The sequence below is a fragment of the Symphodus melops genome, assembly GCF_947650265.1.
Source record: "Symphodus melops genome assembly, chromosome: 23".
Classification (NCBI taxonomy): Eukaryota; Metazoa; Chordata; class Actinopteri; order Labriformes; family Labridae; genus Symphodus; species Symphodus melops.
The window spans coordinates 10,184,759-10,209,405 of NC_136713.1; the positions used below are offsets into that span (position 1 = coordinate 10,184,759).

The window sequence follows — 24,647 nt, forward strand, 5'->3', positions numbered from 1 at the left end:
AATTTCATGAAAGTAGTTGGATTATATAAAAAACGATTTTTAACCCTTATCCTCCCCTGCCATCGCCTGCCTTATCTCACTCTTTGTTCTTTTCCTGTCCCCGTCTCCCTCTCCATTTTCCAATTTTCCTCCCCTCACAGAAAGTCCCGGTTCAGAGGACTCTCCAGCGGGAAGTCCCCATTTGGTCGTCAATGGCAACGGCTCTGCGCACGGACAAGGCATTACCGGAATCGGTGTCCTGCACGTTCCGGGCCAGAGTCCTGAGAGACAGCAGCTGTCGCCTCTCACCAGCCCGCTGCTCACTGATGCCGGGTGTGTCCGCCACGATGATGAAGAGGAGGCGAGGAGGAAGGTGGGCATGCAGACAGAGAGGGGAAATTTTAAAAAATCTCAACTTTGACACTTTTCTGAAAAGGTGTCACTCATAATCTTTTAAATAAAATACATAAAGTACCCTTAATTCTTTTTTGCTAACATAACAGTGATTCCCGGCTTTGACAATGAAAGCCCCAAAATAAAAAAAAACAGCTCCAAAAAGGTTTACAGAGATGACATTACAGACAGGTGCAGGCCTGCAGGAGAACTCAAGTTAACAGACAAACAACAGTAAGGAGAAACATACTGTAAATATTTGGACCATTTATAATGCAATCCAGCAGATTTCCCACTGCACAGCCCTGCAGCACAGCTTCTTGTTTCCATAGAAATACAAAGACATGTCTCTGTGGATTGTTAAAAACTGGACAGATGGATCGATCTCATCTTACTGTTTGTGTCCAGAAGTTTCCCACAGATAAGGCCTACTTCATAGCCAAGGAACTGTTGACAACAGAGCGGACCTACCTCAAAGACCTGCAGGTCATCACAGAGGTAAGAAACGCATCTCTGCACACTTATTTAAGATGGTTTTTTTGGAGCGGCTCGGTGTCCTTCTCTGTAAATGTGAACTGCGAGGTCGTTGTCATCTGACTGAGAAAGAGAGCCACGTTTGAAAAGCCATCTTTACCAGATGAGTGTAAGCACATTTTTTTTAAATACACAGCCCTGTGGTTCACAAACAAAACTTAAGAGCAGGAAAAGTGAGTCACACTTGGTTAGAATTCCAGGACAGTGAACTAAAATAGTTTCTTTACAAGCTCACCAGTTTGTTTATGCAGGAATATGGACGTGAGTTTTGTGTCTTTTACAGGCTGAGCCGTTTCATTTTGGTCATTTTTGAAAGCGTCACCATCGACAATAGAAGCTTTAATCTGTTGATATGTTTTATTGTGAACCAAAATTACAAACTGGCTTTTTCTGCCATGTCACAGTAATAACACACTTTCTCTATTTTTCAAATCTGCGTCCTAAAAAAGGGCTTTAATGTGTGCATTTAGTTTGGAGGTTCAACACGTGAGGCCTTCTTCATCTACAGCTTCGAAGTGAGCTTCTCTTGCAGCCACCAAACTTGTTTTTTCTTTGTTTTTCTAGACTGACTATTAGCTCCCTGCTTTTTTTTAAGTTTACAAGGAAAACCACAAAAATGAACCAAAGGGGAAAACTCCTGGGATGAAAGTGAAGCTCAATGTGGGTCAGACGTGCCTGTCTGTAGGAAAGGAGAGGAAAATAGACAGCAGCACCTGCCTAAAGATCAATTTTATGATTCATAGGTGACCTTTGACCTCTAATAGAGATATCATATTTCCCTACTGTTGTCTTGTTTCTTCCTCTCAGCTGTTTTGCCCCTCAATAGTTTCCCCTTCTTTGATGTGGGAGGAAAGCGTGTGGTGGTACTTTTTTTTAAACCTCTTAAATATTTTCTTTGGCTCTGTCTCTCCTCCCTCCCTCCCTCCCTCCCTCCTTTTTTTTTTCTCTCCCTGTCACCCTTCCACTCTTCCACCTGCCCCCTTAGTTCATCTGTGACACAGCTGGACGCTCTGCTGTCTGCTCTGTCTGTCATAACGGTGTGTGATTTACTGTGAGAGGGGAATATCACACCTCTGTGTCAGAGTGTGTGTGTGTGTGTGTGTGTGTGTGTGTGTGTGTGTAAGCGAGCTGACCCAGGACCGCCACCTCAAGGCGTCTGTTTGAATCTCATCTGTGCTGTCTGTGCGTGTGTGGTTCCTCACACTTGTGTCTGATTTTGACCCCTTGCGTGGCTTTGTCCATTGTAGTCTTTCCACAGTGTTGCAGAAAAAGACGAGGTCTTACCGGACTCGGTTAAAAACCTGATCTCTTCCAACTACGAGCCGGTCTACAAGTTTCACCAGGGCTTCCTGAAAGAGGTGGAGCAGCGGCTGGCCCAGTGGTCAGTATCTGTCTGAGCTCATTTAGGGAATAAGATGTCTGAGGAGATGAGAAGAATTTTAAAGACTTTCGAGATTAGACAAAGAAATTCATCCCACTGTAGTGTTTTTGTTTGTATCATGATTTATGATTACATACAGCCCAGAACACCAGGAAGTTAAAAAAGGAAGCATGTTATACGAGTTTGTTTTCTTTTAGTGACAACAAATAGGATGAATAATGTAGAAAACATCGTTTCAACACAATATCCTCATCACGTTCAAGTCACAATCCACGTTTTTATTTACACATTGTAATAGAAACAAAGCCATGGCCACATGACTCCCCTGACATTTCCTCTTTTGAGAAATCTTGTCTCTGTTATTTCTGTAAGGACAGATGGACAGATTTAGGAGGACTTTTTGGTCCCATATAGTAAATGAGATTGTGTGAAAAGGTTTTCTCGTGAGCACAGCACAAACTCAGCTCTTTACTGAACTCTCCTGGTGAAGAAATGTCACTGCGTGTCGAAGACGCTTTTTTATTCTCTGTTCTGTTTCAGGGAGGGTCGCTCCAACGCACACATTAAAGGAGACTATCAACGAATTGGTGACATTCTCCTGAAGAACATTCAAGGTCTCAGGGTAAATAAAATCCTTTTTTTTCTTTTGCACTGTGACTGTCTTCTTGTTAGTCTAAGAATGTGATTACATGTAAAGAAACCATACATGCCGTCTCATAAAAGATGTTAAAGAGACAATAGTTATTTGAGTTATCTTCTTTTTGCTTCTGCAGCAGCTGACGGTTCATCTGCAGAAACATTCAGAGTGCCTGGTGGAACTTGAACGAGCCTGCAGGTCGGTGAAACGCAACGAAACAATAAGAAATAATAGTCTGAGTTCAGTGTGGAGGAAAAATGTATAGAGGTGTAAAATCAAATCCTTCATTCATGTCTTTCTAGCATTATATTTGCAGTATAAAATAATAATAACTGGGGGGAAAAAGTGCTGACCACAAAAGTGGGAGACCTTTTCAAAAGCCACACCCGTCCTCGATCCATTTTCCTCAGGTCAAGTCGGAAGGCGGAGGCCGTGTGTCGAGACTTTGAGCAGCAGAGAGTCTGCTACTTGCCCTTCAACATCTTCCTCCTCCGCCCTCTCCACCGCCTGCTGCACTACAAGCTCATCCTGGAGCGGCTCTGCAAGCACTACCCGCCCACACACGATGACTTCAGGGACTGCAGAGGTGCCTTTGTTCGTTTTCTTCACCTCATCTCGCACACCTCTCATCCCACCGGTTTCTATTCATAACTATCTTTTCATCCACTTTCCGTCCCCTTCAGCTGCTCTGGCAGATATTTCCGAGATGGCGCTGCAGCTCCAGGGCACCATGATGAAGATGGAGAACTTTCAGAAGCTCCTAGAGCTGAGGAAAGACCTCACCGGCATCGACAGCCTTGCAACCCCCGGAAGGGTTAGAGAGTTTGATGTTCACAAATCCTTTAAGAAAATTAAACGATGAAAGACTTGACAAAACTTTTTTATACTGTGTTCCTGTTCCTGTGTTCCTGTTTTACTGACAGGAATTCATCAGGCTTGGCTGTCTCAGTAAACTCTCAGGGAAGGGCCTTCAGCAGAGGATGTTCTTCCTGGTACGACATGACTGCTCCTTTTCAGAGTAAAGCTGAAATAACATGACGACAAAAAAACATCACTTCTTCCTCTTTTCTCCCTTCTAACGTTTAGTTCAGTGACTCGCTGGTGTACACGAGTCGGGGAATGACACCGTCCAACCAGTTTAAAGTTCACGGCCAGCTCCCCCTGTTCGGCATGACGGTACGTGACCATGTTGCCATGACAACATGCCTGTATGTCAAAATAATGATGGCTGTTTCAATTTCTGCACTGCAAGAGAAACTCTGTTTACTTCCTGGTTGTTTTTCTCGGGGTCTGAACTTGATGATCTCGTATCCACAGAGTTTTAAAAGCACAGAACCAACAGAAACCATCTTAACCTACTTCAGTAATTGGGGCAATGTCGTGGTGTGGTCTATTTCAGCGACCAGCCTTTTGTCTTGTTTTCTAGATCATCAGAAAATCCTCCCATTATCAGTAGAAAGCACGCTTTGTTGTTGAGATAATGAGAGAAATTGACCGCTTATAATGAGAAATCCAGATTTGTCATGCCCAGATAATGGGGAGAAATATTAAGAGATCCTACGAAAACACTTGTTATCAGAGGAAAATAGAGTATATCACATTTATGCATGCATGTCCCCTTCGGGCTTCCGTAGAATCTGCAGATGTTAGGACTTCTTTTGACTTTGACAAATCCTCAGGTGGGATATGTGTGTGTGTGTGTGTGTTTCGTTTCATGCTCGTGTGTGTTTTGTGCAGATCAGGGAAAGCGAGGAGGAGTGGGGAGTCCCTCACTCGTTTACCTTGTTCGGACAGCGTCAGTCCGTGGTGGTGGCAGCCAGGTAAAAACAAACATCTACACATCCCAATATAATAATGTATAATATTATACATGAATAATTAATATAATATAATAATGTATTTTATGACATCATTCTTATCAAATTATAAATAAATTCATAGTGGAAGCAGAAGTTGTGAACTTGGAAAGAAATACAAAGACAGTGGGGGTAAAGGAGACGAACAAAGACATGACATAATTTCTCTTGACTCATCAATTATGAATGAAAAGTGCGTCTCTAAAAGAAACAGTTTGAAAGATTCATGGAGGTCAAGCTCATTAAACATGGATTGATCTCGTGGAAGACCTCCACCACAGCTTGATCGTCCTTTCATTCAATTCTATTCTGGGACCTTCACGTACTCATTCACTGATTCAAACGCTTACGAGGCTTCAAAAACAGATTTCCGATGCTTTCTTTTGACTATTTGAAATAAAACATCATCTCATGCTTTGACATCCTGAATTGACTTTGTGTGCTTAAGAAAGGTGAATGACCTAGAAACACATTTTCACGCATTTTCTGCCTCCTCTTCTTCTTCGTCCTCCATCCAGCTGTGCGTCAGAGATGGAGCGTTGGGTGGAGGACATCAGGATGGCCATCGACCTTGCGGAGCAGAGCAGCAGCCCGGACACTGACCTGCTGTCCACCAGCCTCTCTGAGAACAGTGAGTGAACAAGTTTAAAACAAGGTTACATCACGCCTGTGTCTCTTCATACAACATGCTCATTTGTCATATTCCCATAAAGTGTTCATCATCGTCGGCATGGAATCCAGTACGGAATATTAACGAATTGATATCGAATGGATCTGCTCGAGTCAGTCTGAGATCCTGTGGAACTCACAAAGTTCAGTCCTAAAACAGCCCAACAAAGAGCGACTCTCGTCTCCCTCAGCAAAACCAAACGAAATCCAAAGTGACACAGGGAGTTGAGCCGGGAGCCGCTGTGTTCACACTGATGATCTTTACATTCACCTCTAAGCTTTGTCTCAATCCTCTCTGTCCTGCTAAGAAAACAGACGTCTGCTTTGAGCACCTCATGAATAATTTCCCTTCATCGTTCCAGGTGCTCTTTCATCCTATTTTCACAGTCACCTGATATAAGCAGGTCCAGGCCTCAGCTGTCACCTGCTCTTCTCTGTTTTTCCTTCATCCTCTGTCATGGTGCCTCCACCTGGTGACCTTTGCTTTCATGTCTTCATTGTGCCTCAGTTAAATCACCTGCCACGTACATTTTGAACCCAAACACTTAAAGGGTATTGGCTTACAAGTAGCAACAAAAGGGTTATTTTCCTCTTCTCCTTTATTCGGCTTGTTTTGAAATGGCTTTAATCGCAGCATTGTTCTGTATAAAGGATCTGCAGATCTACCACCAAAGGGAATCGAATAAAGGTTCAGGACAAAAAAAACGGGTGACCCAAACTCAGTGCATTATGTACGCTGCTCTGGATTCAGTCATTCACCTCCGTCTGCCACCAGTTAAAGTAGCTGATCATTAGCCAGTAAAGCATGACTAAACAATCGTCATGATCTCTTCTAACACTGCCGTTTGTCGGCTGTCTGTAACGCTGCACTTTGGAATTAAGTTCTTCAAAGCTTCCTTCGTGATCGTTTCATAGACGAGCTCCTGAAAGCTAACTAAACACAGACGCTTGTAATTATTTCTAATCCTTTAACTAGTGACAGCTCAGTTTCTGAAGTTTGACCTCAATAAAGGATTATGAAAGATCCAAAGTTAAGAGCCATAAAAGGTTTAGGAAGAGTCGAGAATCTCTTATTACACAAAATAATGTTTGTGAAACCTTTCTTGTGTCTGTCAAGTGTTGGCTTACTTAGTCAGCGCGCGGTGGAGCCACGTGGAAAGAGAACAGAGTCCTCACAGTGGGCGGTCCAGGTTCGAGTCCGACCTGTGGCTCCTCTCCGACATGTCATTCCCGACTCTCTCTCCTTATGCTAGCAAAAAAAATAAAATAAATAAACCTAGTAAATTTGAAAGATTCTGCCGACCAGACATTCAGCTGTGGGGTGTTTTTATTGCTCTGACAACTTTTTATCACTCGCATGGCGCTGTGGCAAGGTGGAGATGAATGCTTCATGTTTTCATATCTTTTGACGAACTTCTCCTCTCTACAGGTTTTCTTATAGTCATAATAAAGGCTGTGTTCATAAAATCAGTGTTTTGTTCCCTGCTCACTCCTGAAGTTATGTTTTAACACCTTTTAAGATCTGCTCTTGGTCAAATTGTTGTTCAAAATGCTCTGTAATAAAAAAAAAAACAACAACTTTTCATCGCTCCCCAGAGCTGTCGGAGGACGCTGGAGCTGATCTGGAGTCGGAGGAGGAGCTCGGCGGTTCGCGCTCGTCTCTGGAGCGTCAGGGTCACCGTGGAAACACCACCGTGCACGTGTGCTGGCATCGCAACACCAGCGTGTCCATGGTGGACTTCAGTGTGGCTGTGGAGGTACCAGTCTGTGTTTATTGTTTTGTTGTCTCTTACATCACGTTTCTGTTTGTTTCCTCTTTGTTGTGGTTGTCCCGTTGAGCTCTGTGTGCTGTCCTCTTTTCCACAGACAAAGGACCATTACCTCAACGTCCTTTGTCCAACTTTTCTCACGTCTGTCTTTCTGTCCTTTTCCCTTCACCTACACCTCTTTGACTATTTCTTTCTTTTCTCTGTCTTCCATTTGTCTTTTTTGTACATTTCTACCTCTGTCCTTTCACGAGTCCAGTAGTCCAAGGCCCAATGTCTCTGTCTGTGGTTTGCTGGTAAAGAACAAACAGCCTGTCCTTTAGTGACACCTGCTGGAGTAGAGAGGTACTGCAAAAGCCATGACCGCTTCAAATGTACTGATTCATGTGGGGAAATTGGACAATTACTTCCAAGACTACTGGACATGTCTTGTTCCTGTAATATCTGACATGCTTTGTTTCTGGATTACTCTCACAGCCATGCAGCTTTGTTAAGTATCCTTGTTCTCAAACTTTAAAAGGATAATTGACACGTTTGGGGTTTTATTTAGCCCTCGCTTGTCTTTTTTGTTTCCAGAACCAGCTGTCGGGGAACCTGCTGAGGAAGTTTAAGAACAGCAACGGCTGGCAGAAACTCTGGGTTGTCTTCACTAACTTCAGCCTCTTCTTCTATAAGTCACACCAGGTAAGCTGCAGCGATGATGGCATCATCATCACATCATGATAGAGGCTATGTCAGCAGATATTCAGATTTGAATCTTGGTTTAATGTACTTAGAAGACTGTTGTAGTTTTTGTATGTTTACATGAACCTCCTGTCCTTCTTATTTGTCTTCTCACAGGATGACTATCCTCTGGCCAGCCTCCCTCTGCTCGGCTACTCTGTCACCGTCCCGTCTGAGTCCGAGAACATCCACAAAGACTACGTCTTCAAACTCCACTTCAAATCCCACGTCTACTACTTCCGATCGGAGAGCGAGTACACGTTTGAGAGGTATGTTCCCTTGCTCTTTTTCCACATCCTACTCAGACAAAAGTCTCTTTTTACTGACTAACAGAGCTGATCACTCTTGTCTCACTCGGTGTCTAATCTTCAGGTGGATGGAGGTGATTCGCAGCGCCACCTGCTCCGCCAGCCGCTCGCTGACCTGCAGCAGGAAAGACCTTTATTGATGAAGCTGCCCTTAAGAGAGACTGTGGACTTCAGGCTGCACAAACACCACAAAGAGACTCTCTTTTTAGACACAAAATCATGTTGCACATAGCAGGCGCTAAATCCACTCTAATTAGAAGACGTGTCACTCCAGAGGTTGTCCCACTTCACTCCCCTGCACGCACATTTTCTGCACCACTAGTGTCTGATGTCGGTCGATTTTATTTTTTTATTTTTTACTGCGCCAACACAAAATCTTGCTGGAGATCTTTTTTAAAATTGTAATATTACCATTTTTCTTTTTTGCTGTTAAATGTTGTTCACGTGCACACACATGGATTTCATGTTCTCCCTCGAGGCAAAGATGAACCTGACTGAAACACCAAAGCACAAGTTTGTGCATGACGTCACATATTTCTACTTGGTATCAATCCTCTTCAGCGACGATGATTGAAAGTGTATATAACACTGCTGAATAATGGTGTGCTTGTGAACACACTCGAGGTGATGAGAGTATTATTTCTGTCTGAAAATGGAATAAGATGAATTTAACGTGTTGCCAGTTTGGACACAATTAGACAACATCCATCTATTCCTTTTTTAATGGTAACTTTTTGTACAGTTCTTTGATACACTGTGAAATGTTTCTTTTCTTCTCCTTCCTTCATGTTTCCCATTTGTTGCTTTTTATTTTCAAAGGACAAAAAAAATTAGCTTCATTCGCCAACAGAGATTTCACTGGTTTGCTGCCAAACACCTTCTCCTCTGTATCCTCCGAGGTGCTCCCCTAGATTTTAAACTTCCTAATAAAGATGAGAAACAGTTGTGTTGATGTGAGAGAAAGAAGACGACTCTGCACTCTTTTGTTTTTCTCTTTTTTTATGAGGTGGAGCAGAAGACAACAAAAATGTGAATAAAAAAGAAACATAGCAGGAATTTTAATGCACGTCTAAGAACAAATCTAAAGGATGTCACTGTCAGCTCATTTAAAGCTTCTGTGATACTTGATAGGTCCCGATGGAAATTCACAAGCATCCAGATGCAGTTTACAAAGACACAAAAGACACAGAACATTAGTTAGAACTGCTGTCCCCCCTCCCATACATCCTGTATATATTAACTCATACAGAGATTTAAAGAAGCCCCAGCATGAATCACAATTAAAACTGTGCAATTAAAAATAATCGCACGAATAAAGATGGATGTGACGACTTATTAGCAGCTTACGAAACAGACTTAAAATAAAAAGTTGCACGTGAGATGTGTCATATAAAAAAGGATGAGATTTTAATTCAGAAAACACTTAAACACGAGTATGCATTACCTGAATGTTCCTCAGCAGCTGAAAACATATTTAAACATTTCCTCGTGTTTTAAGTAAACTGGTTCAAGCCCTTTCTTTTGTTTCACAGGGAAACTTTTCTTCACAGTTCAAAAAAGAATGATGTGAGGGTTATTTTAGTTCTTTAGCAAGACAATTAAACAAGTTACAGTAGGTCCTAAAAGTAATCATGGGAAAAAGCCCTTAAAGAATTCTAGCTTCTGAAAAGCTGGACGTCAGGTCGGTATATAAGGAAATAAAGCAAGTAAAGCACAGAAGGAGAACCCTGTTTAAAATCATGTGTATCTTGTTCTATTTAAATTTTATAAGAAGTTTGAAGTTAGTATTGACATTAAGAAAACTCACTTAAAAAAAAATAAAACCATAATATTAAGAGTGTGTTTTTAAGATACAGTACATTCTTAAGGAGCTGGACGAAGATGCACAGAGAGGTATTAGTGCAGAGGTGGAGATAGGGTGAATTTGTGCATCACATTTTCTCTTTAATAGATCTTGTTTCTGCTACTCCACCCTGCTACACCGTTCTCTTGACTCTCTGGTCTCATACTCAAGCCCGTGGTCTCCATATGAGTCGTAGTTCCCGTAGCAAGGCAGCGTTGGCCAGTCCGGCTGGTACGTCTTTGTGCTGTACACAAACGCCTCTGTGATGCTCCCTACTGTCGGCTTCTCCTCCCCTTCTATCTCCCCCACCCACTTCTCCACCTCCAGCTTTAACGGTGTCCGCTGGTACATGGTGGGGCAACTCTCAAAGTCGTCCAGGAAGTCCAGCATCTTGTCGTCCACTTTGTAGATCTCTCCTCGGACTCGGTTACCCTGGCTGGGGAGGTTGAGTAAGAACGGTATGTTGTGTTTGGTGGCGATCACCAGAGGGTATTTCTGGGTGGTGCAGGCCGAGGCGAGGAACTCCGCCTTACCGTTGGAGCTGTCAAACAATCTGTAGTTGTTGGGTTGACCCTTTTTCAGGGTGCCGTAGACGAAGACACGAGTCATAAGGATGCAGGAGGACATACACCTTAAAAAACAAAGGGAGAAGTGTGAGGGTCAAACCATCTTTCAAACAGATGCCAAATGAACTTTCCTTTCTGTATTGACTAAATATGTTGTGGAAATAATGTACTAACTAAATGCAGGAATACATCATGGGATGTCTTGCACAAACACCTTGTCCTAAAAGAATAACTGAGATGTCTTAACGTGAAAAAAAATGTCCCTGTAGCTCTTCCCATTATAGTTCAGTGATTCAGACGCAGAAACGTCTCCCTGACCTGACAGCCTGATCAGGTGGAAGATCTTTGGACTCTGTTAATGCGAAGGCCAATCAGCTCAATCATGAGTTCACTGTCAGACATAATGCTATCTCAGGATCTTTCCCTCTAATAAGGGAAAGGTTATATCAACTACACACTGTATGGACAAGTGGAGTACAAGCCACCAGACAATACATAGAGGGACACGAGCAATATGACAGATTAAATTTGTTTGTAACATTTCAAAATCTTGGGAATTTACCACCAGTGAAAATGATCAGAGGTAGAAGCACTGTTTCTGCACAACTAGAGCTTCCTGTGTCTGTGTTACAGTCCCAAGAAGTCATACTAAGAAGACATTACGTGACCTGTTATGCAATGCAACAGGGACAACACACATGACGACGTGAATGGAGTACACACTCACCTAGGATGTGAGGAAGACGATGGCTTTTGTTGTTTGATCAAATAATTGGGCTCAGTTGAACGAAACGTGTCTCCGTTGCTTGTAAAGTACACGAGAAGGAGAGACAACCCGGCAGGCTTGTACATGCGCAGTAGCAACCCAAATAAACCGGAATAAGACTTTCCTGACTAGAACAGAAGAGGGCGTCATTTATTTCAATTTGTCTGAATTGTTTATTCTGTTGGGTTATTATTATCACTAATATTGAACCAAATGACATCATATCAATTTGCATTAAATGTTTTATCTATTGCGTATATATCATTGCCTATATTTGTTGTGTCAATCAACAATATGTGCTGATAAAACAAGTAAATGGGAATTAAAATTGAGCAACACCGTTTCAAGCTATCGACTAGGCAGAGAATAAATTGTCCAGATTATATTAATAAATTAAAAAGGCAATCAAATAAATAAACTTTGTGAAAAAACAATACCAATAATCAGTGATGCATATCCTCTAATAAAGATATAAAATATAACATGGAGCTAAGACAGAGAAATCAGTGTCCGACAATGTATAACTTGAATCTGAATTAACCCTTATTGCCCCTGGGGGAATTGGTCTTATAAAACACACTAAAGCGTCACATGGTTAAAAAATAATATGCTTAAAAAATATTCGCTTTGGCTAAATCTGTGACGCTTGACGCCCCGTTTGGGAGATGACGTCAGCACGTCCGCAGCCTAGCAGCAGAAGATACAGCGTAAACAAAACAGGCAGCGACAAAATCAGCTAACGCCAGGTAGCAAACATGTTTTTTTTGAGTGAAATACAAAGTTAAGGTGCATTCGGCTGCATTGAAACGAATTTAAGTGTAATAGTATGTTATAATATGGTAATAGACTCGTCTACACACGCCGGGACTGATGCTAAGCGCGTTACCTCGGTACCGTTATAGCTAGCTGGGTTAGCTTCAGGTAGACGGAAATAACGGCACCAAAACTTCGTGTTTCTGTAAATCGAGGGTCTCTAGGATTGCGTTTATAGATAACACATGGTGACGATTATTTTACGCCATCAACTCTTATTGTGTTTATGTTTGTAAAAAAGTAGTTTTAAGTCGATGCTGTGGTAAATGAGCCAGCGATGTGGCTAATTAAGAGGAGAAATCGATCAGTTGTTTAAACGGGGCCGAGCAGGTGGGACTCTCCCGGAGATGACACCCTGACTGCAGTCACCTGGACTCGGACTGAGATGTTTAGCCTGATGGCCAACTGCTGCAACTGGCTGAAACGATGGCGAGAGCCTGCGAGGTAAATGATCTTTGTGTATTTTAGTATCACGTTGAGCTCGTCGTCGTGATTGTGTTTATATTCATACAAACAGCTAAAACAATGACAGATGACACACTTTAAAACAGACCGGGGTGAAAATCAATATCACGATTCATTGATCATCTGAACTCCATTATGATTAATTTACATGTTGCTTTTGTTGGGGGCTTTATTTGCCCTGACAGTTCACTGACAGTCTTTACTGTAAATATGTTCAACTATTAAAGATGTCTTCCATGTCTCGGATCAAGATGACTCAGTTATAGGATAAAGAGCCTTTACTAACACATTTTGAACATATCTTGTGAAAAATTAGTCAAATAAACATCTGATTCCTCCTGTAGTTTCAGAGCTGGTAAAACACAACAAGGTGTGAATGAGCAGGAGCAGCAAAATGTCATAGGAAGTCCTTTAACCACGTGGTGCATGTGAGACATCTGATCCTTTGGACTTAGTCAGAAATCCTCACCTAATCCCACAGCCAGGTCTGTTCATTGGGTCTCTTTCTTTCGGCTCGGTCTTGCTGTAAGGGGGTTAGTAGCAGTGTGGACAAAGGGGGATAGGGGTTAGCGGGCACGGGGACAACAGATCTTCACGTCCTCTGAGGGGTTTACATCGAGTGGCGGCCCCGATGAAGGTCAGCTGGCTCCAGATGACAGTTAGATGGATAGTGCGGTTGATGTCTTTTCGGCGCAAGTTTCAAAGTTAAGTACTCAACCAGGAGAGAAAGACGGGTTGTGTTGAAATGGAGCTTTGTTTATGCTGCTTACTCAGCCCTTTGTTTTGGTTTATGTTTGTGTTTGGCTTCTAGACAACATGTCCAGGCTCTCTGTTTCTTCTTGTATGACTGATACATTTGGGCTAAATACAGGCAGACCATGTTGGGTTGTTTTGTTTCAATTTGGGAAATGTGGAAAAGTTTGAAACACTCGCACATTAAAATTCCTTCTTCGATTGAAACGTCTTATCAGTAAGATCTCTAGACGACTTAACGTCCTGCATGTCTCCCAGCTCCCAGCTTACTGCCCAGGTGTTAGCATGCACGCTTACAGGTTCAGGCTTTACCTTACCAGAATAAACAAGAGAGTGATGATTGTTTCACGACAAACTAAGTGGTCTCCCATGGGGCAGCGGCTCACTGAGTCAGTCACCGGCTTATCTGTGCCCCCAGATGGCAATGAGAGCTTATGCTAGTTATGCCACAGGCTCTTGTTTTTTGTGCTCTTGTGTTCATTTTTCTCCCTTTCTTCCACTACAGGAAAGTGACTCTGGTTATGGTGGGTCTGGATAACGCAGGAAAGACTTCCACAGTACGAGGAATAAAAGGAGGTATGAAGCTTTTGTTTGAAATGTTGATGATTTACAGTTAATATTCTGCTTCCTTTTTTATAGAAGTCATTAAATCCTCCGGTTTGCTTATTTTCTCAGACGATCCCTGGGATGTGGCTCCCACAGTGGGTTTCTCCAAGATCGACCTGAAGCAGGGCAAGTTCGAGGTGACCATCTTCGACCTGGGTGGAGGGAAAAGGATCCGGGACATCTGGAAGAACTACTACTCCGAGTCGCACGGCGTGGTGTTCGTGGTGGACTCGAGCGACGTTCAGAGGATCCAGGAGACTCGGGAGACGATGGCTGGGGTCCTGCAGCATCCGCGAATCGCAGGGAAACCCGTGCTAGTGTGAGTCCTGCCACATCCAGGAAATTTAAACCTGACACGACAACAACAAGAAGTGTTTGTAAAAGCACAACGCAACCGGGAAGGGCAGGGAGGTGGAGAAGAGGAGGAGATATTGGAGAAATTGCCCGTCTTAATGTCTGAGTCCTTGGTGCATTTTGTTGGTGAATACGTGCGTGCACAGCAGGATGATTCCTTACTTGGTAATCAGGACACAAAGCACAGGCTGATGCACGGAGAGTTTGAAGTTTTTTGGCAGCTACGCATAGATTGCATTAATAAAAAAATCCACAAAGAGAACCGCAGTCATATTGCCGTCACATTGCCATAAGTTTTTTAAGGCGAAAGAACTTTGCACCGTGCAGAAATTGAGTTTAATAACGGCCCCTGAAATGACTCCACCTTTTCTTTTTCTGAAACTGGTTGAGCAGATTCTCGGGGGAGGGATTTTTATTCCACTGCAGCAGACTCCAATAACTCCAAATTCCTTCTTTCAGGCTCGCCAACAAACAGGACCAGGAGGGAGCGTTGGCCGAAGCAGACATCATTGAGAACCTGTCGTTGGAGAAGCTTGTCAACGAGAACAAGTGTCTGTGTCAGATCGTAAGTGTTTGTGCACCTGTTGTGGGACGCTGGCTGACTTTAAGTGTTTGGTATTTGAAATAAAGTCAGCTGTAAAAGACAAAGAAAGAACATTTATTTATATACTTTAAGCTTTGGATAGATTAAGGAAGTTTTCTGGCTGCCTTCGTGCCACAGTTTCTTGAAAAACCAAACATGAACAAAAAAAAAAAGAAACACATTTAGTTTGTGTTGTGTCTTTAAATCTGGTGTCTCCATTTGTGTTTCTGCAGGAGCCTTGCTCTGCCGTTCTGGGCTGTGGCAAAAAGATCGACAAGTCCATTAAAAAGGGCCTGAAGTGGCTCCTCAACAATATTGCCAAAGACTACGAGGCCATTACTGAGCGTGTGCAGAAGGACACGGCCGAGCAGCGCGCTCTGGAGGATCAGGACAGGAAGGAGAGGGCGGAAAGAGTACGGCTGATGAGGGAGGAAAGGTGAGCGCACGATGACGAATCAAGGAGAAACAAATCCAACCTTAAACTTCAGTACAAGAAATGTCAAACTGCTCAAGACACTGTATGAATATAAATGCATTAAATGTTTCTGTTGGAAAGTAGTACACATAACACTGACATTAAATCTGACCTGGGATCAATTTAGCTGAATGTAACCAGAAGTAATGAATCATGATGGCCGAAAAAGGTTAACACGTTGTTTCGTCTGCAGAGACCGCGAGGAGCAAGAGGAGGCAGAACGTGAGGGCAGGCAAATCCAGGAAGAGGAGCCTGATGACGAAAACCTGCCCTGCCCGTTTCAGCCAATCAGCAACGTGATCTGTGAGGTGTGCGAAAAAACTCTTTTCGGCGACAATAACAGGCATATGGCTGCGTCAACCTTTTTTTTTTTTTTTGGCCCTGTGAGGCTTGAATTGTGTGTGATGTGCTTTCAGAACGAGGACAGGGAGAAAGAGAGGAAGAGGCAGAGGGAGCTGCTGGAGGCTCACGGCAACAACCAGCAGATGGTGGAACAAGAGGAAGAAGAGTACGAGGATGAGAACGAAGAGCCAGACGACACAAGACAAACAGCTGAAAATGGCAGCTCAGGTGAGTATTTAAATGCTTGTTAGGGAAAGAAAACATCTCCCTGGATATATGCAAAGATAATTAGTTACTGAGAAGATAATTACATGATAGATTCACGGCGCTCTTTTTTGGGGAACCTGGGTCACACCTCTCTCTCTGCTCACAGTCCCGACAGCAGAGCAGGACAAAAAGAAGACGAGGAAGCTGCACCTGAAGAGGAAGCACCGGGTGGACCCTCTGAGGACAGAGGAAGGCCCAACAGAGAGCCCCACCCCTCCTCCTCCACCAGGTCAGTCAGCCCGTCATCTCATTTATATTTCTGGATTGACTTATCAGCCTGATTGAACCACTTTAAGTTTTTTTCTGTTCAAGGACCACAGCTGCCTCGTCCTCTCACAGTTTGCATCCTGTGCACTAGCAGGAGGCTCTTATGGGGAAACAGCTGTTTAAAAAAAACAAAAAAACATGCAGTGTTGTCTTGGGCTTGTTCTGCAATACATCAAAATCACACGCCGACTGTGTTTCCTTAAAGGTCACGCTTGGGGTGGGATGCAGTTTTGTTTCAGTTTGAATCTTTTCCTTAAGTTAATCAGAGCGATGGCTCGGATCTGTGAAGAAGTCAAAGAAGTCGATTTTTTTCTTTTGTTACTGTTTTCTACAACTGTCTCTTTTTTTTTCATGTGTTTTAGTGGGATGGGCCACACCCAAAGTTTCTAGGCTGCCAAAACTAGAGCCACTCGGGGACACGAAACATTCGGGTAAAGACGCATGAGCCGTCTGGTTATTAACCCTTCATCCCTCGCCATCACTCACTGTTTGAATGACCTCATCACCTTATCTGTTTTGAACTCATTTTCTCACTAACTCTGTCATTTGTGGATTAACTGTCACAAAATTGAACTCGTGTTTCCTCTGCAAAATAAAACCGTGGGTTCTGTGGTTCTCATAAAAAAATGTTAATAGTAGCACGACGTCTGAGCACCGGCTGTGACTCAGTGTGATGCTGCAGAGGAAACACTGAACTCTGTCTGCCTTTAGATGTGTGTCGACTGTTAATTAGCCTCCCCCACCGACCTCGATCACTGTCGCTCTTCTCCTGCCTCTCACCAGGAATAAGCTTGAATGTGTTTGGATCCTTCGTGGTGGCAGACATCTTTAATGGACTCAAAGGCCTGTCTGTGTTTTCATCCAGCCCACTCTTCTCATCTCACCTCTAACATCTCTCGCCTTTTATTCTCATGCTGAGAGCTCTGACTCGTGCTTTTGTTTCAGGTTTCCATGGATATAGTTTTCTAACACAGTCGAAACCTTCTTTTCCCTCCCACAGAGTTTTATAAGAAGCCTCTCCCGCCAGTCGCAAACAGGCCGCGACCTAACGGCGACACCCATGATGTCATTTTTTAACCTCCCTGTCCTTGAGATTGAGCTCCTCCAATCATCTTTTTGCTTTCTGTCTCAAGCGAGTGGGGTGTAGACAGCCAGGCAGAGAGACACTACAAACACTACAGGCACACGACTGCCGGAGTTGGGAGCCTGTGAGTGCCGACACACTGCAGTCACAGAGCATCATGGGAGCTGAAGTCCTTCACGGAACCTGTTTCAAACTCGACACATTTTCAGCGAAAAACGTTGAATTGGCCGGAACTGATTTGATATCTGGTTCTGTTTTCACTCCACAAACGCACGCTCGGTGCCGAACTTTCTCCTGAGACTTTGTTTTCTACTGTTGATATCAGTGTTACACAGTTTGGACTCTCTTTGTCTGCTTGGCAAAGAATGTAAATACGTTGGTTTTACCCTTATGTTTATGGATGTTACAGAACAATGTATTTGTATTCACACAGCCATTAAACATGACCATATGTTACTGTTAAGTTTGTACTCCTAGTAGAGGAAGAAAAGGTTTATATGACATTGGGGAAGTGCTTGAATGTAGATCATGCTTTATCGGAGAGCAGAGTGCTTTAATTTAGGAGACACATCCCTCTTACAGAGTCACACAGATTGGAAGTGGGGGTTAAGGAGGTATTCGTCACAGATGCATTGTGGGAATAATTTCCTGTCAGCAGGAAGTCTTACACTACATAAAGGTTGTTAATTGGTCAACTGTTGTCATGAATGTCTCGACATTTCAATGTCATTTGTGCAGTTTGAGGCCAAGGCAAGAAAAGAATCTCTGTACTCTCGCCAGCAGCATCATCTTGTCTTTTTTATTTATTGTCAAAAATGTAAACGTATATAAATATATTTGTCTACAGGGCTACAGATTTTTTTTACTCATTCTGCTGTTTACACTGTGTATCTGCTTTTAAAGTGATATTTATCCCGAGGCGGGAATCAGCCTCAGATTTGCAGCCTCTCAGGCGGCCCCCGAGGTCTGAGCCAGCAGTTATTACTCTTGCTTTTCTTAAATTTCCTGCACCCTTTTTCACTTTAACAAGAGTTCAAATATAGGCGTACAAAAACAAATCTGGGAGAGAAAAACACAATTTGGAACGCCCAATCGACCCAATTAGGCTTCGTAAGAGCAACCGCAGGACGATTGAGGAGGAGAATGTTTTTCAGTACGTCTTCACCTGAAGCAGCAGGTATTGGGTCAGAACACCTGAGAGTGTGTCGCAAAAGTAAGCACACGAAATATCACTTAAAAACTACAAGTTTATATTTCCAATCTTTAGTACAGCACTGACTGACACTTCTGCATAAGCTCAATGTTCGAACAAACTATTTTTTCTACCCTGTTTGATTTTTATAACAGCGTAATAAAAGATGTTTTAAATTTGATCCTGGCTGTCTGTTTTTTTTTTTTTTTTGTGTCTATTTGAAGTATTTCTAAGTTTTTAATAGATAAGTGTTTATCAGTAGCAGGGTAAGGATACATGAAAAAAAAAAAAAACTTTGCTTTTTTTAAAGCTCCTGTGACAAGGTTTCTGTTTGCATTGATCACTATTCTGTCAGTTTATTAAACGCATAAAAAAAACTCGTCACAGGAGCTTTAATTTGAGCGTTTAATCTCATAAAACACAAAGTTGAGCACGATTGATGCAAAAGACTCCACACTACTGATTGGGACCATAAATATGAGAGCAATGTTTACAGAGTTTGAGGTTTTAACAATTACCCCTGCTGGTCGTGGAGAGAGTGCAGGACAATTTCACTTTGGTGTCAGTTTCACTTTGGGGAAAAAAAAGAGACCAGAATGCCAGAATAAAAAAAGAAAAAAGAAAAGCACCAGCAATCTGCTGAAATAAATGTATTCATTATCAAACATCTGATAGGAGCCTCTGCAGGCTGCATCACTTGCAAAGAGGAACATTGCAATAATGTGCTGCCGCCTCATTACTGCCCTCCACAGACAGGCTTCATTTAGGTGAATAATGTCATGACAACAGAGCTGGAATTTATTGTAACAATGCTTTGTCCTGCAGGACGAGGGCGACAGATGCCTAAAGAAGACACTTAAAACCATCAATACCCGTTCTTGGTAAACTTATACTCTCCAATCAATCTGTTTGAACTCTCCAGGAAGCATTCTTCTGATAAAGTGTTTTAATTTACTTCCTTTAATCCCCACCAAAATCAGCCTATCATCTGTCAGTTGTAGCCTGAGAAGTTTTAAGTGTGTACCAAATTACAGTAATGCCACTAAAGCTGGAGTATTTTATAAGAGGCTGTACTGGGGATTTCTTCAGGGGCAAAATTTACATCTCCACCCTCTATATTGTTGTGCAAGACTCAAAGCGTATAAAAATGTTCTGCTGTGACATGTGGCTGTATGGGAAATATAGTATGTCAACTTGACACCCAGTTTATTCTGTGAGCCTGCAGAAAACACTTTTTCACAGGCTCTTTAGTTTATATTGAAGGGGGAAAAAAGGCTGACAGAACAAAGAGGTTTTTATGGCCCCATGGCTCAGTGTGTGGTTTGAAGAGTATAAAAGAAATGTGACTCATATGTTAGCCTTCCACAGATCTCAAACCATTTTGTGAAGTCAAGCTGTTTGGGGCAATTTTCATCACAATACCACAAATTAAAAAAGTGCCTTAAAGGGATGTGTAGAGTATACGACATGCTGTGTGTGTAGATGTGATTGACGAAAAGACTCCTACAGGTTTGAAACAACATGCAGAATAGAGTTTGTATTTATAAATGGACATAAATAAGAACAGGGATAAATACAACGTAATTATGTGCAATAACAGCAGCATTGTCAGAACAACCGAAAATGTCTTCAGAAAAACATGAATTCTGGACACTTAATTCTGTGTAAGGCTATTTTACAGTTGTTGGGGTTTTTTTGTCTGAATAATCAATTATTGGGAAATAGTGATCTCATGATTGATGAAATAATAATTTTAGTCAAAAAGCTGAAGGGGTTTGGATGTCTGGGGAGTGTGAAGTCAATGAGGGGCCACAAACCCCCAAAAAAGATAAGGACCTACTGTTTTAATCCATCCAAAGATTGAGGTAAAAATGACACGGCGTCACATCATGTCTCTCTGCTCTGAAATAGAGCAGAGAGACATGATGTGAACTACATCATATTTCGCTAATATAATAGGAATATTTAAAATTGAATTTTACTGCAAAATTACAGGAAACGTCCAATACTTTTCCCCCCAAATTTGGACCCATCATCTCTCTGGCATCTGCTCAAGAATATTCCCATGAGCACTTTAGCTCCATATTGTCGTCTCATCATTTATCACTCTCCAAGCTGCAGCTCTTGAAATGCAACAACAATACTCGCTGCAGGCATCTGGTCACTGCAGGAAGCAACCACTCTCTTTCTGCTCCATTAAAACAGACGTTGAAGAAGACAGATAATCCCCATCAGAAAGAAACAGCCATGCAGTTACATTATAGTACCTGCAGAGGGCAGTGCAGTGTCAGAAATCATCTTGGACAGACATAGCCAACAGAGACTGCTGTGTACCTGAGCTAAGTGACGTATTTTCGGATGCTTTTAGGGGCCTGACTGAGTTTGTGACCAGAGCAGGTTGATAACAAAACAAAAGGAAGCTCAGAAGAGGCTCAAGCTTTTTTGTTTACACAAGAGTGCCCCGCTTTTATCCTTTAATGGAGGCAGTGTCGTGGCTTATCAAATGACTTAACAAAGAGGAGGAAAGGGAACGTTAAAGCATGTGCTGTATTGAGGTCCTTGAAGAGTTGCAGAACTTAGATGGTTCAATAGACATTAGGCCTACATACATAGCATAGAGGGGAGTATGTTAAAGTGTAACTTTATTCTTGTTATTAAGGTTAATGGACAAAGGTAAACTTTTTTAGTATCCGAGCATCCAAATCATTTATAGCTCCAAGCAGCTATGTAGTCTTCAAGTTGGATGTTTTGCTGTCATTAAATCTGCTACCCTATACCATCATTACATTTCCAAAACTCTCATATGAAAACACTGATTCCTGCTCAAATACCATTACTTATAGTTCAATATGACCCAACTTTATGCAGTGCAAAAATGATGATTTATTAACTTGAAAGGGCTTTTTATGTGCCGCTTCCATTCTACAGTGTTTCCCCTGTAGAAGCATTATCACCTCAATTATGTTTTTTTTTTGCTTATGCTTTTGTTCTTTATATTCTTGTAAATTGAATACCTTTGGGGTTTATACTGCTGTTAGAAGACGTCAACTTGTGCTCTGGGACGTTTTATTGACTGAACCTAATTAAATGTTAATCAAAGTAATCATTTGTTGCAGCCCTAAGGCGGCTTCTGTCACACAAAAAAACCAAAACTATTTAAAGTGATTTTAAATCACTGAGTAGACACTGAAATAACATAGTCACATTAATATATTGAGTTTAAACCTACTAAAAGTGATTGTGGGTGAGAACTGGCACCAGGTGGTGTGTTTAAAGGAGAGCTGATAAGTGCCTGCTCATGAGATTCAGGCCTGATTCCACAAAAGCAATTTGCACCCATAGCTGAAGATGAATAAGCTTAATGTAAATTAAGAAACCGCCCTGCAGAGCACTCCAGCCGGAGCCCCTCGCTATCTAGTGCCCTTATCTACAAATGCACTCGGCTGTGCTAATGCTGCACCTATTTCAGTGCCACATTATAATGTCATTTCTGATCCAATAGCCTCATTGTACACAGAGTGCTCGTCTAAAACAATGTGCTTGTGTGCAGTTTAATTCTGTTTCTGTGGACAATTTTAACACACCTGGTTAGTGACATAAGGCAGGGTCTGATTGAGGTCAGGAAACTAAAAAAAGGAAAGGTAGAAGGAGATGCAGAGAGGCAGTAAAATGTGGAGATTAGGGAGGAGAAAGGCAATGAGAGATGGGAGAGAGAATAAGCAAAGCAGATAAGGAATAATGAGGTGTTCGCAGGGAGAATGATAGAAGAGAGTAAGCAAAAAACGCAAATAATGGCCGAGAGAATTTGGGGAAAAGACAGGAGATAAAGGTAAATGAGGAGATAGAGGAAGGTTGTGGTATATCGTGGGAAAACAGGAGGCTAGTGTGAGTCTGGATTTTGAGACAGCTCAACACAGAGGGAGTCATAGGTCTTTGATTGACAGGGCTGTGTAAGGCCTGCTCCAGGGAACAAGAGGGCCAGCAATGAGGCAATACATGGGCAAGAGAGGTGCACAGGGAACAGGTGTGTTTATTTTTTTACTTGTGAAAATCCTGTAGTACCATATTGGTGACTTTGAAAAGGATTAGGTTTACATTTTAGAAATAAAGGACAACTACAGAATACTTTTTTGCTGTCATTTTGGGGCAAAGCAACATATACATGCATCTTTTTTGTAAATGTCCCTGCATGTTTCTGCATCTTGCACAATGCAGGGCTCCATTGCCCAATGGTGTAAAGTTTTCCAGCATCACTGCTGCTGAAAAGTATGCACCATATCTCAAGATCCTTTTACTCAATTTCCAAGATTCCATCCATTTTCTACCGCATATCCGGGGCCGGGTCGCGGGGGCAGCAGTCTAAGCAGAGACACCCAGACTTCCCTCACCCCAGACACCTCCTCCAGCTCTTCCGGTGGGACCCCGAGGCGTTCCCAAGCCAGCCGAGAGACATAGTCTCTCCAGCGTGTCCTGGGTCTACCCCGAGGCCTCCTCCCGGAGGGACATGCCCGGAACACCTCCCTAGGGAGGCGTCCAGGGGGCATCCGGACCAGATGCCCGAACCACATCAACTGACTCCTCTCGATGTGGAGGAGTAACGGCTCTACTCCGAGCTCCTCCCTGGTGACCGAGCTCCTCACCCTATCTCTAAGGGTGCGCCCAGCCACCCTACGTAGGAAGCCCATTTCGGCCGCTTGTATCCGAGATCTCGTTCTTTCGGTCATGACCCAAAGCTCATGACCATAGGTGAGGGTAGGAACGAAGATCGACCGGTAAATCGAGAGCTTCGCCTTTCGGCTTAGCTCCTTCTTCACCACGACGGACCGATACAGCGACCGCATGACTGCAGATGCCGCATCGATCCGTCTGTCGATCTCACGCTCCATCTTCCCCCCACTCGTGAACAGGACCCCGAGATACTTAAACTCCTCCACCTGGGGCAAGGACTCCCCACCGACCCAAAGGGTGCAAACCACCTTTTTCCGGTCGAGAACCATGGCCTCAGATTTAGAGGTGCTGATCCTCATCCCAGCCGCCTCACACTCGGTAGCGAACCGCCCCAGTGCGCACTGAAGGTCCGGGTTCGATGGAGCCAACAAGACCACATCATCCGCAAAAAGCAGAGACGAGATCCTGTGGTCCCCGAACCGGACCCCCTCCGGCCCCTGACTGCGCCTAGAAATTCCAATTTTCCAATTCCAAAATTTCCAAGATTGTGTTCCCTTTTTGCGTAAAGGTTCCTGGTGGGACTCAAACCCTAAAAGGGACTGTCATGGTCAGAATCTTCCTAAACCACAAAGTTGCTGCAAATGTACATAAGACTACTTTGCATTTATTTGCCTTATAAGATATTTTCTGCTTTTTCATGATTTTCCTGCACAGTTTTAAGTGAATGAGATGATTGTGCAGGTTTCCCTTCCACTGCTGCACCTCCGAGTTTGATATCAGTGTTCAACAGGTCATCGATGGCACGCAGGTTTAATTAAAGCCCAGCTGTGGGTGTGCATCAATATACTGTGAAATCAGCCAGAGTGGAAATAAAGTATTGGTTTATTTATACGCTTGGCAGAGCTGCTTATTAAGTAAGGCTGAGCGATAGCTTACTGGTCTAAGGTCGAGGACAATTAATGGTAATGGTTAAGGGGAAGGTGTACATTTGTGTATGACTCTCGAGCCGTAACTTCTTTGAATTTTGATTGCAGATGCGTCAGTGCAAATGCAACAGAGTAGTAAATCATATGATAGGAATTGCTGAGCAAAGTAACGGAAGTAATTTCAGGCTGAGGAAAAGGCTGAGTAGAGTGTCTTTTAGCTGAAACTGTCAGCACTGTACAAAGAGATTTTTCAAGGAAGTTATTTATTCTTCATCGGGTGGCTCTTTCAGAGAGAAAAAGCACAATTCAAACAACCTTGCTGTTTTTCTTTGTTCACTTTGTATTTTTTATATCTCTCAATCTTTTTCTTTTATGTCCTAGCATGCACACAACTGAGATAAATCTGAAGTGCAACTTTTTCTGCCATACAA

At 42.8% G+C, this 24,647-nt stretch overlaps 3 protein-coding genes across 7 annotated transcripts in view; 2 read left to right on the forward strand and 1 right to left on the reverse strand.

Annotated features, from left to right (window-relative positions):
* LOC306818651 (FERM, ARHGEF and pleckstrin domain-containing protein 1-like) overlaps positions 1 to 9,212 on the forward strand; it is a 45,051-nt gene extending 35,839 nt beyond the window's left edge. The window contains exons 14-28 of one of the 2 annotated variants that reach the window (XM_079336332.1): positions 141 to 352; positions 781 to 870; positions 2,154 to 2,287; positions 2,828 to 2,909; positions 3,061 to 3,122; positions 3,335 to 3,510; positions 3,608 to 3,738; positions 3,848 to 3,916; positions 4,011 to 4,100; positions 4,662 to 4,744; positions 5,299 to 5,411; positions 7,046 to 7,206; positions 7,792 to 7,899; positions 8,056 to 8,207; positions 8,311 to 9,212. In XM_079336332.1, the coding sequence (XP_079192458.1) occupies positions 141 to 352; positions 781 to 870; positions 2,154 to 2,287; positions 2,828 to 2,909; positions 3,061 to 3,122; positions 3,335 to 3,510; positions 3,608 to 3,738; positions 3,848 to 3,916; positions 4,011 to 4,100; positions 4,662 to 4,744; positions 5,299 to 5,411; positions 7,046 to 7,206; positions 7,792 to 7,899; positions 8,056 to 8,207; positions 8,311 to 8,386 (1,739 nt within the window). In that variant the 3' untranslated portion in view covers positions 8,387 to 9,212. Of the gene's footprint in view, positions 1 to 140; positions 353 to 780; positions 871 to 2,153; positions 2,288 to 2,827; positions 2,910 to 3,060; positions 3,123 to 3,334; positions 3,511 to 3,607; positions 3,739 to 3,847; positions 3,917 to 4,010; positions 4,101 to 4,661; positions 4,745 to 5,298; positions 5,412 to 7,045; positions 7,207 to 7,791; positions 7,900 to 8,055; positions 8,208 to 8,310 lie in introns of those variants that run through there. The other variant, XR_013778335.1, reaches the window with a different exon arrangement.
* A 417-nt stretch (positions 9,213 to 9,629) lies between these two features.
* Positions 9,630 to 11,533, reverse strand: LOC306818412 (gamma-glutamylaminecyclotransferase-like). 2 transcript variants are annotated; one of them, XM_079335979.1, is made up of 2 exons: positions 11,383 to 11,533; positions 9,630 to 10,720 (listed from the first exon to the last, which is right to left on the reverse strand). In XM_079335979.1, the coding sequence occupies exons 1-2, from the start codon at positions 11,505 to 11,507 to the stop codon at positions 10,210 to 10,212; spliced, it is 636 nt and encodes a 211-aa protein (XP_079192105.1). In that variant the 5' UTR covers positions 11,508 to 11,533; the 3' UTR covers positions 9,630 to 10,209. The 2 variants fall into 2 exon arrangements, with proteins under 2 accessions (XP_079192105.1, XP_079192106.1); XM_079335980.1 differs by lacking the exon at positions 11,383 to 11,533 and adding an exon at positions 10,974 to 11,007.
* Positions 11,534 to 12,064: 531 nt separating this feature from the next.
* arl13b (ADP-ribosylation factor-like 13b) lies at positions 12,065 to 18,803 on the forward strand. 3 transcript variants are annotated; one of them, XM_079336472.1, is made up of 10 exons: positions 12,065 to 12,678; positions 13,958 to 14,028; positions 14,128 to 14,377; positions 14,872 to 14,977; positions 15,229 to 15,431; positions 15,664 to 15,778; positions 15,887 to 16,040; positions 16,186 to 16,308; positions 16,709 to 16,777; positions 17,347 to 18,803. In XM_079336472.1, exons 1-10 carry the CDS (start codon positions 12,620 to 12,622, stop codon positions 17,421 to 17,423), a joined length of 1,227 nt encoding a protein of 408 aa, XP_079192598.1. In that variant the 5' UTR covers positions 12,065 to 12,619; the 3' UTR covers positions 17,424 to 18,803. The 3 variants fall into 3 exon arrangements, with proteins under 3 accessions (XP_079192598.1, XP_079192599.1, XP_079192600.1); XM_079336473.1 differs by lacking the exon at positions 16,709 to 16,777; XM_079336474.1 differs by lacking the exon at positions 16,709 to 16,777 and having other exon boundaries at positions 12,067 to 12,678; positions 17,480 to 18,803.
* The last annotated feature ends 5,844 nt before the right edge of the window (positions 18,804 to 24,647 follow it).

Bases quoted from the DNA above. Each gene is read 5' to 3' on its own strand.
- LOC306818412 (XM_079335979.1), bottom strand. From the start codon at position 11,507: ATGTACAAGCCTGCCGGGTTGTCTCTCCTTCTCGTGTACTTTACAAGC. The intron at 10,721-11,382 runs GTGAGTGTGTAC...TTGTTTTTTAAG, and splicing joins TCGTCTTCCTCACATCCTAG to GTGTATGTCCTCCTGCATCC.
- arl13b (XM_079336472.1), top strand. From the start codon at position 12,620: ATGTTTAGCCTGATGGCCAACTGCTGCAACTGGCTGAAACGATGGCGA. The intron at 16,041-16,185 runs GTGAGTATTTAA...CTCTGCTCACAG, and splicing joins AGCTGAAAATGGCAGCTCAG to TCCCGACAGCAGAGCAGGAC. The intron at 16,309-16,708 runs GTCAGTCAGCCC...CATGTGTTTTAG, and splicing joins CACCCCTCCTCCTCCACCAG to TGGGATGGGCCACACCCAAA.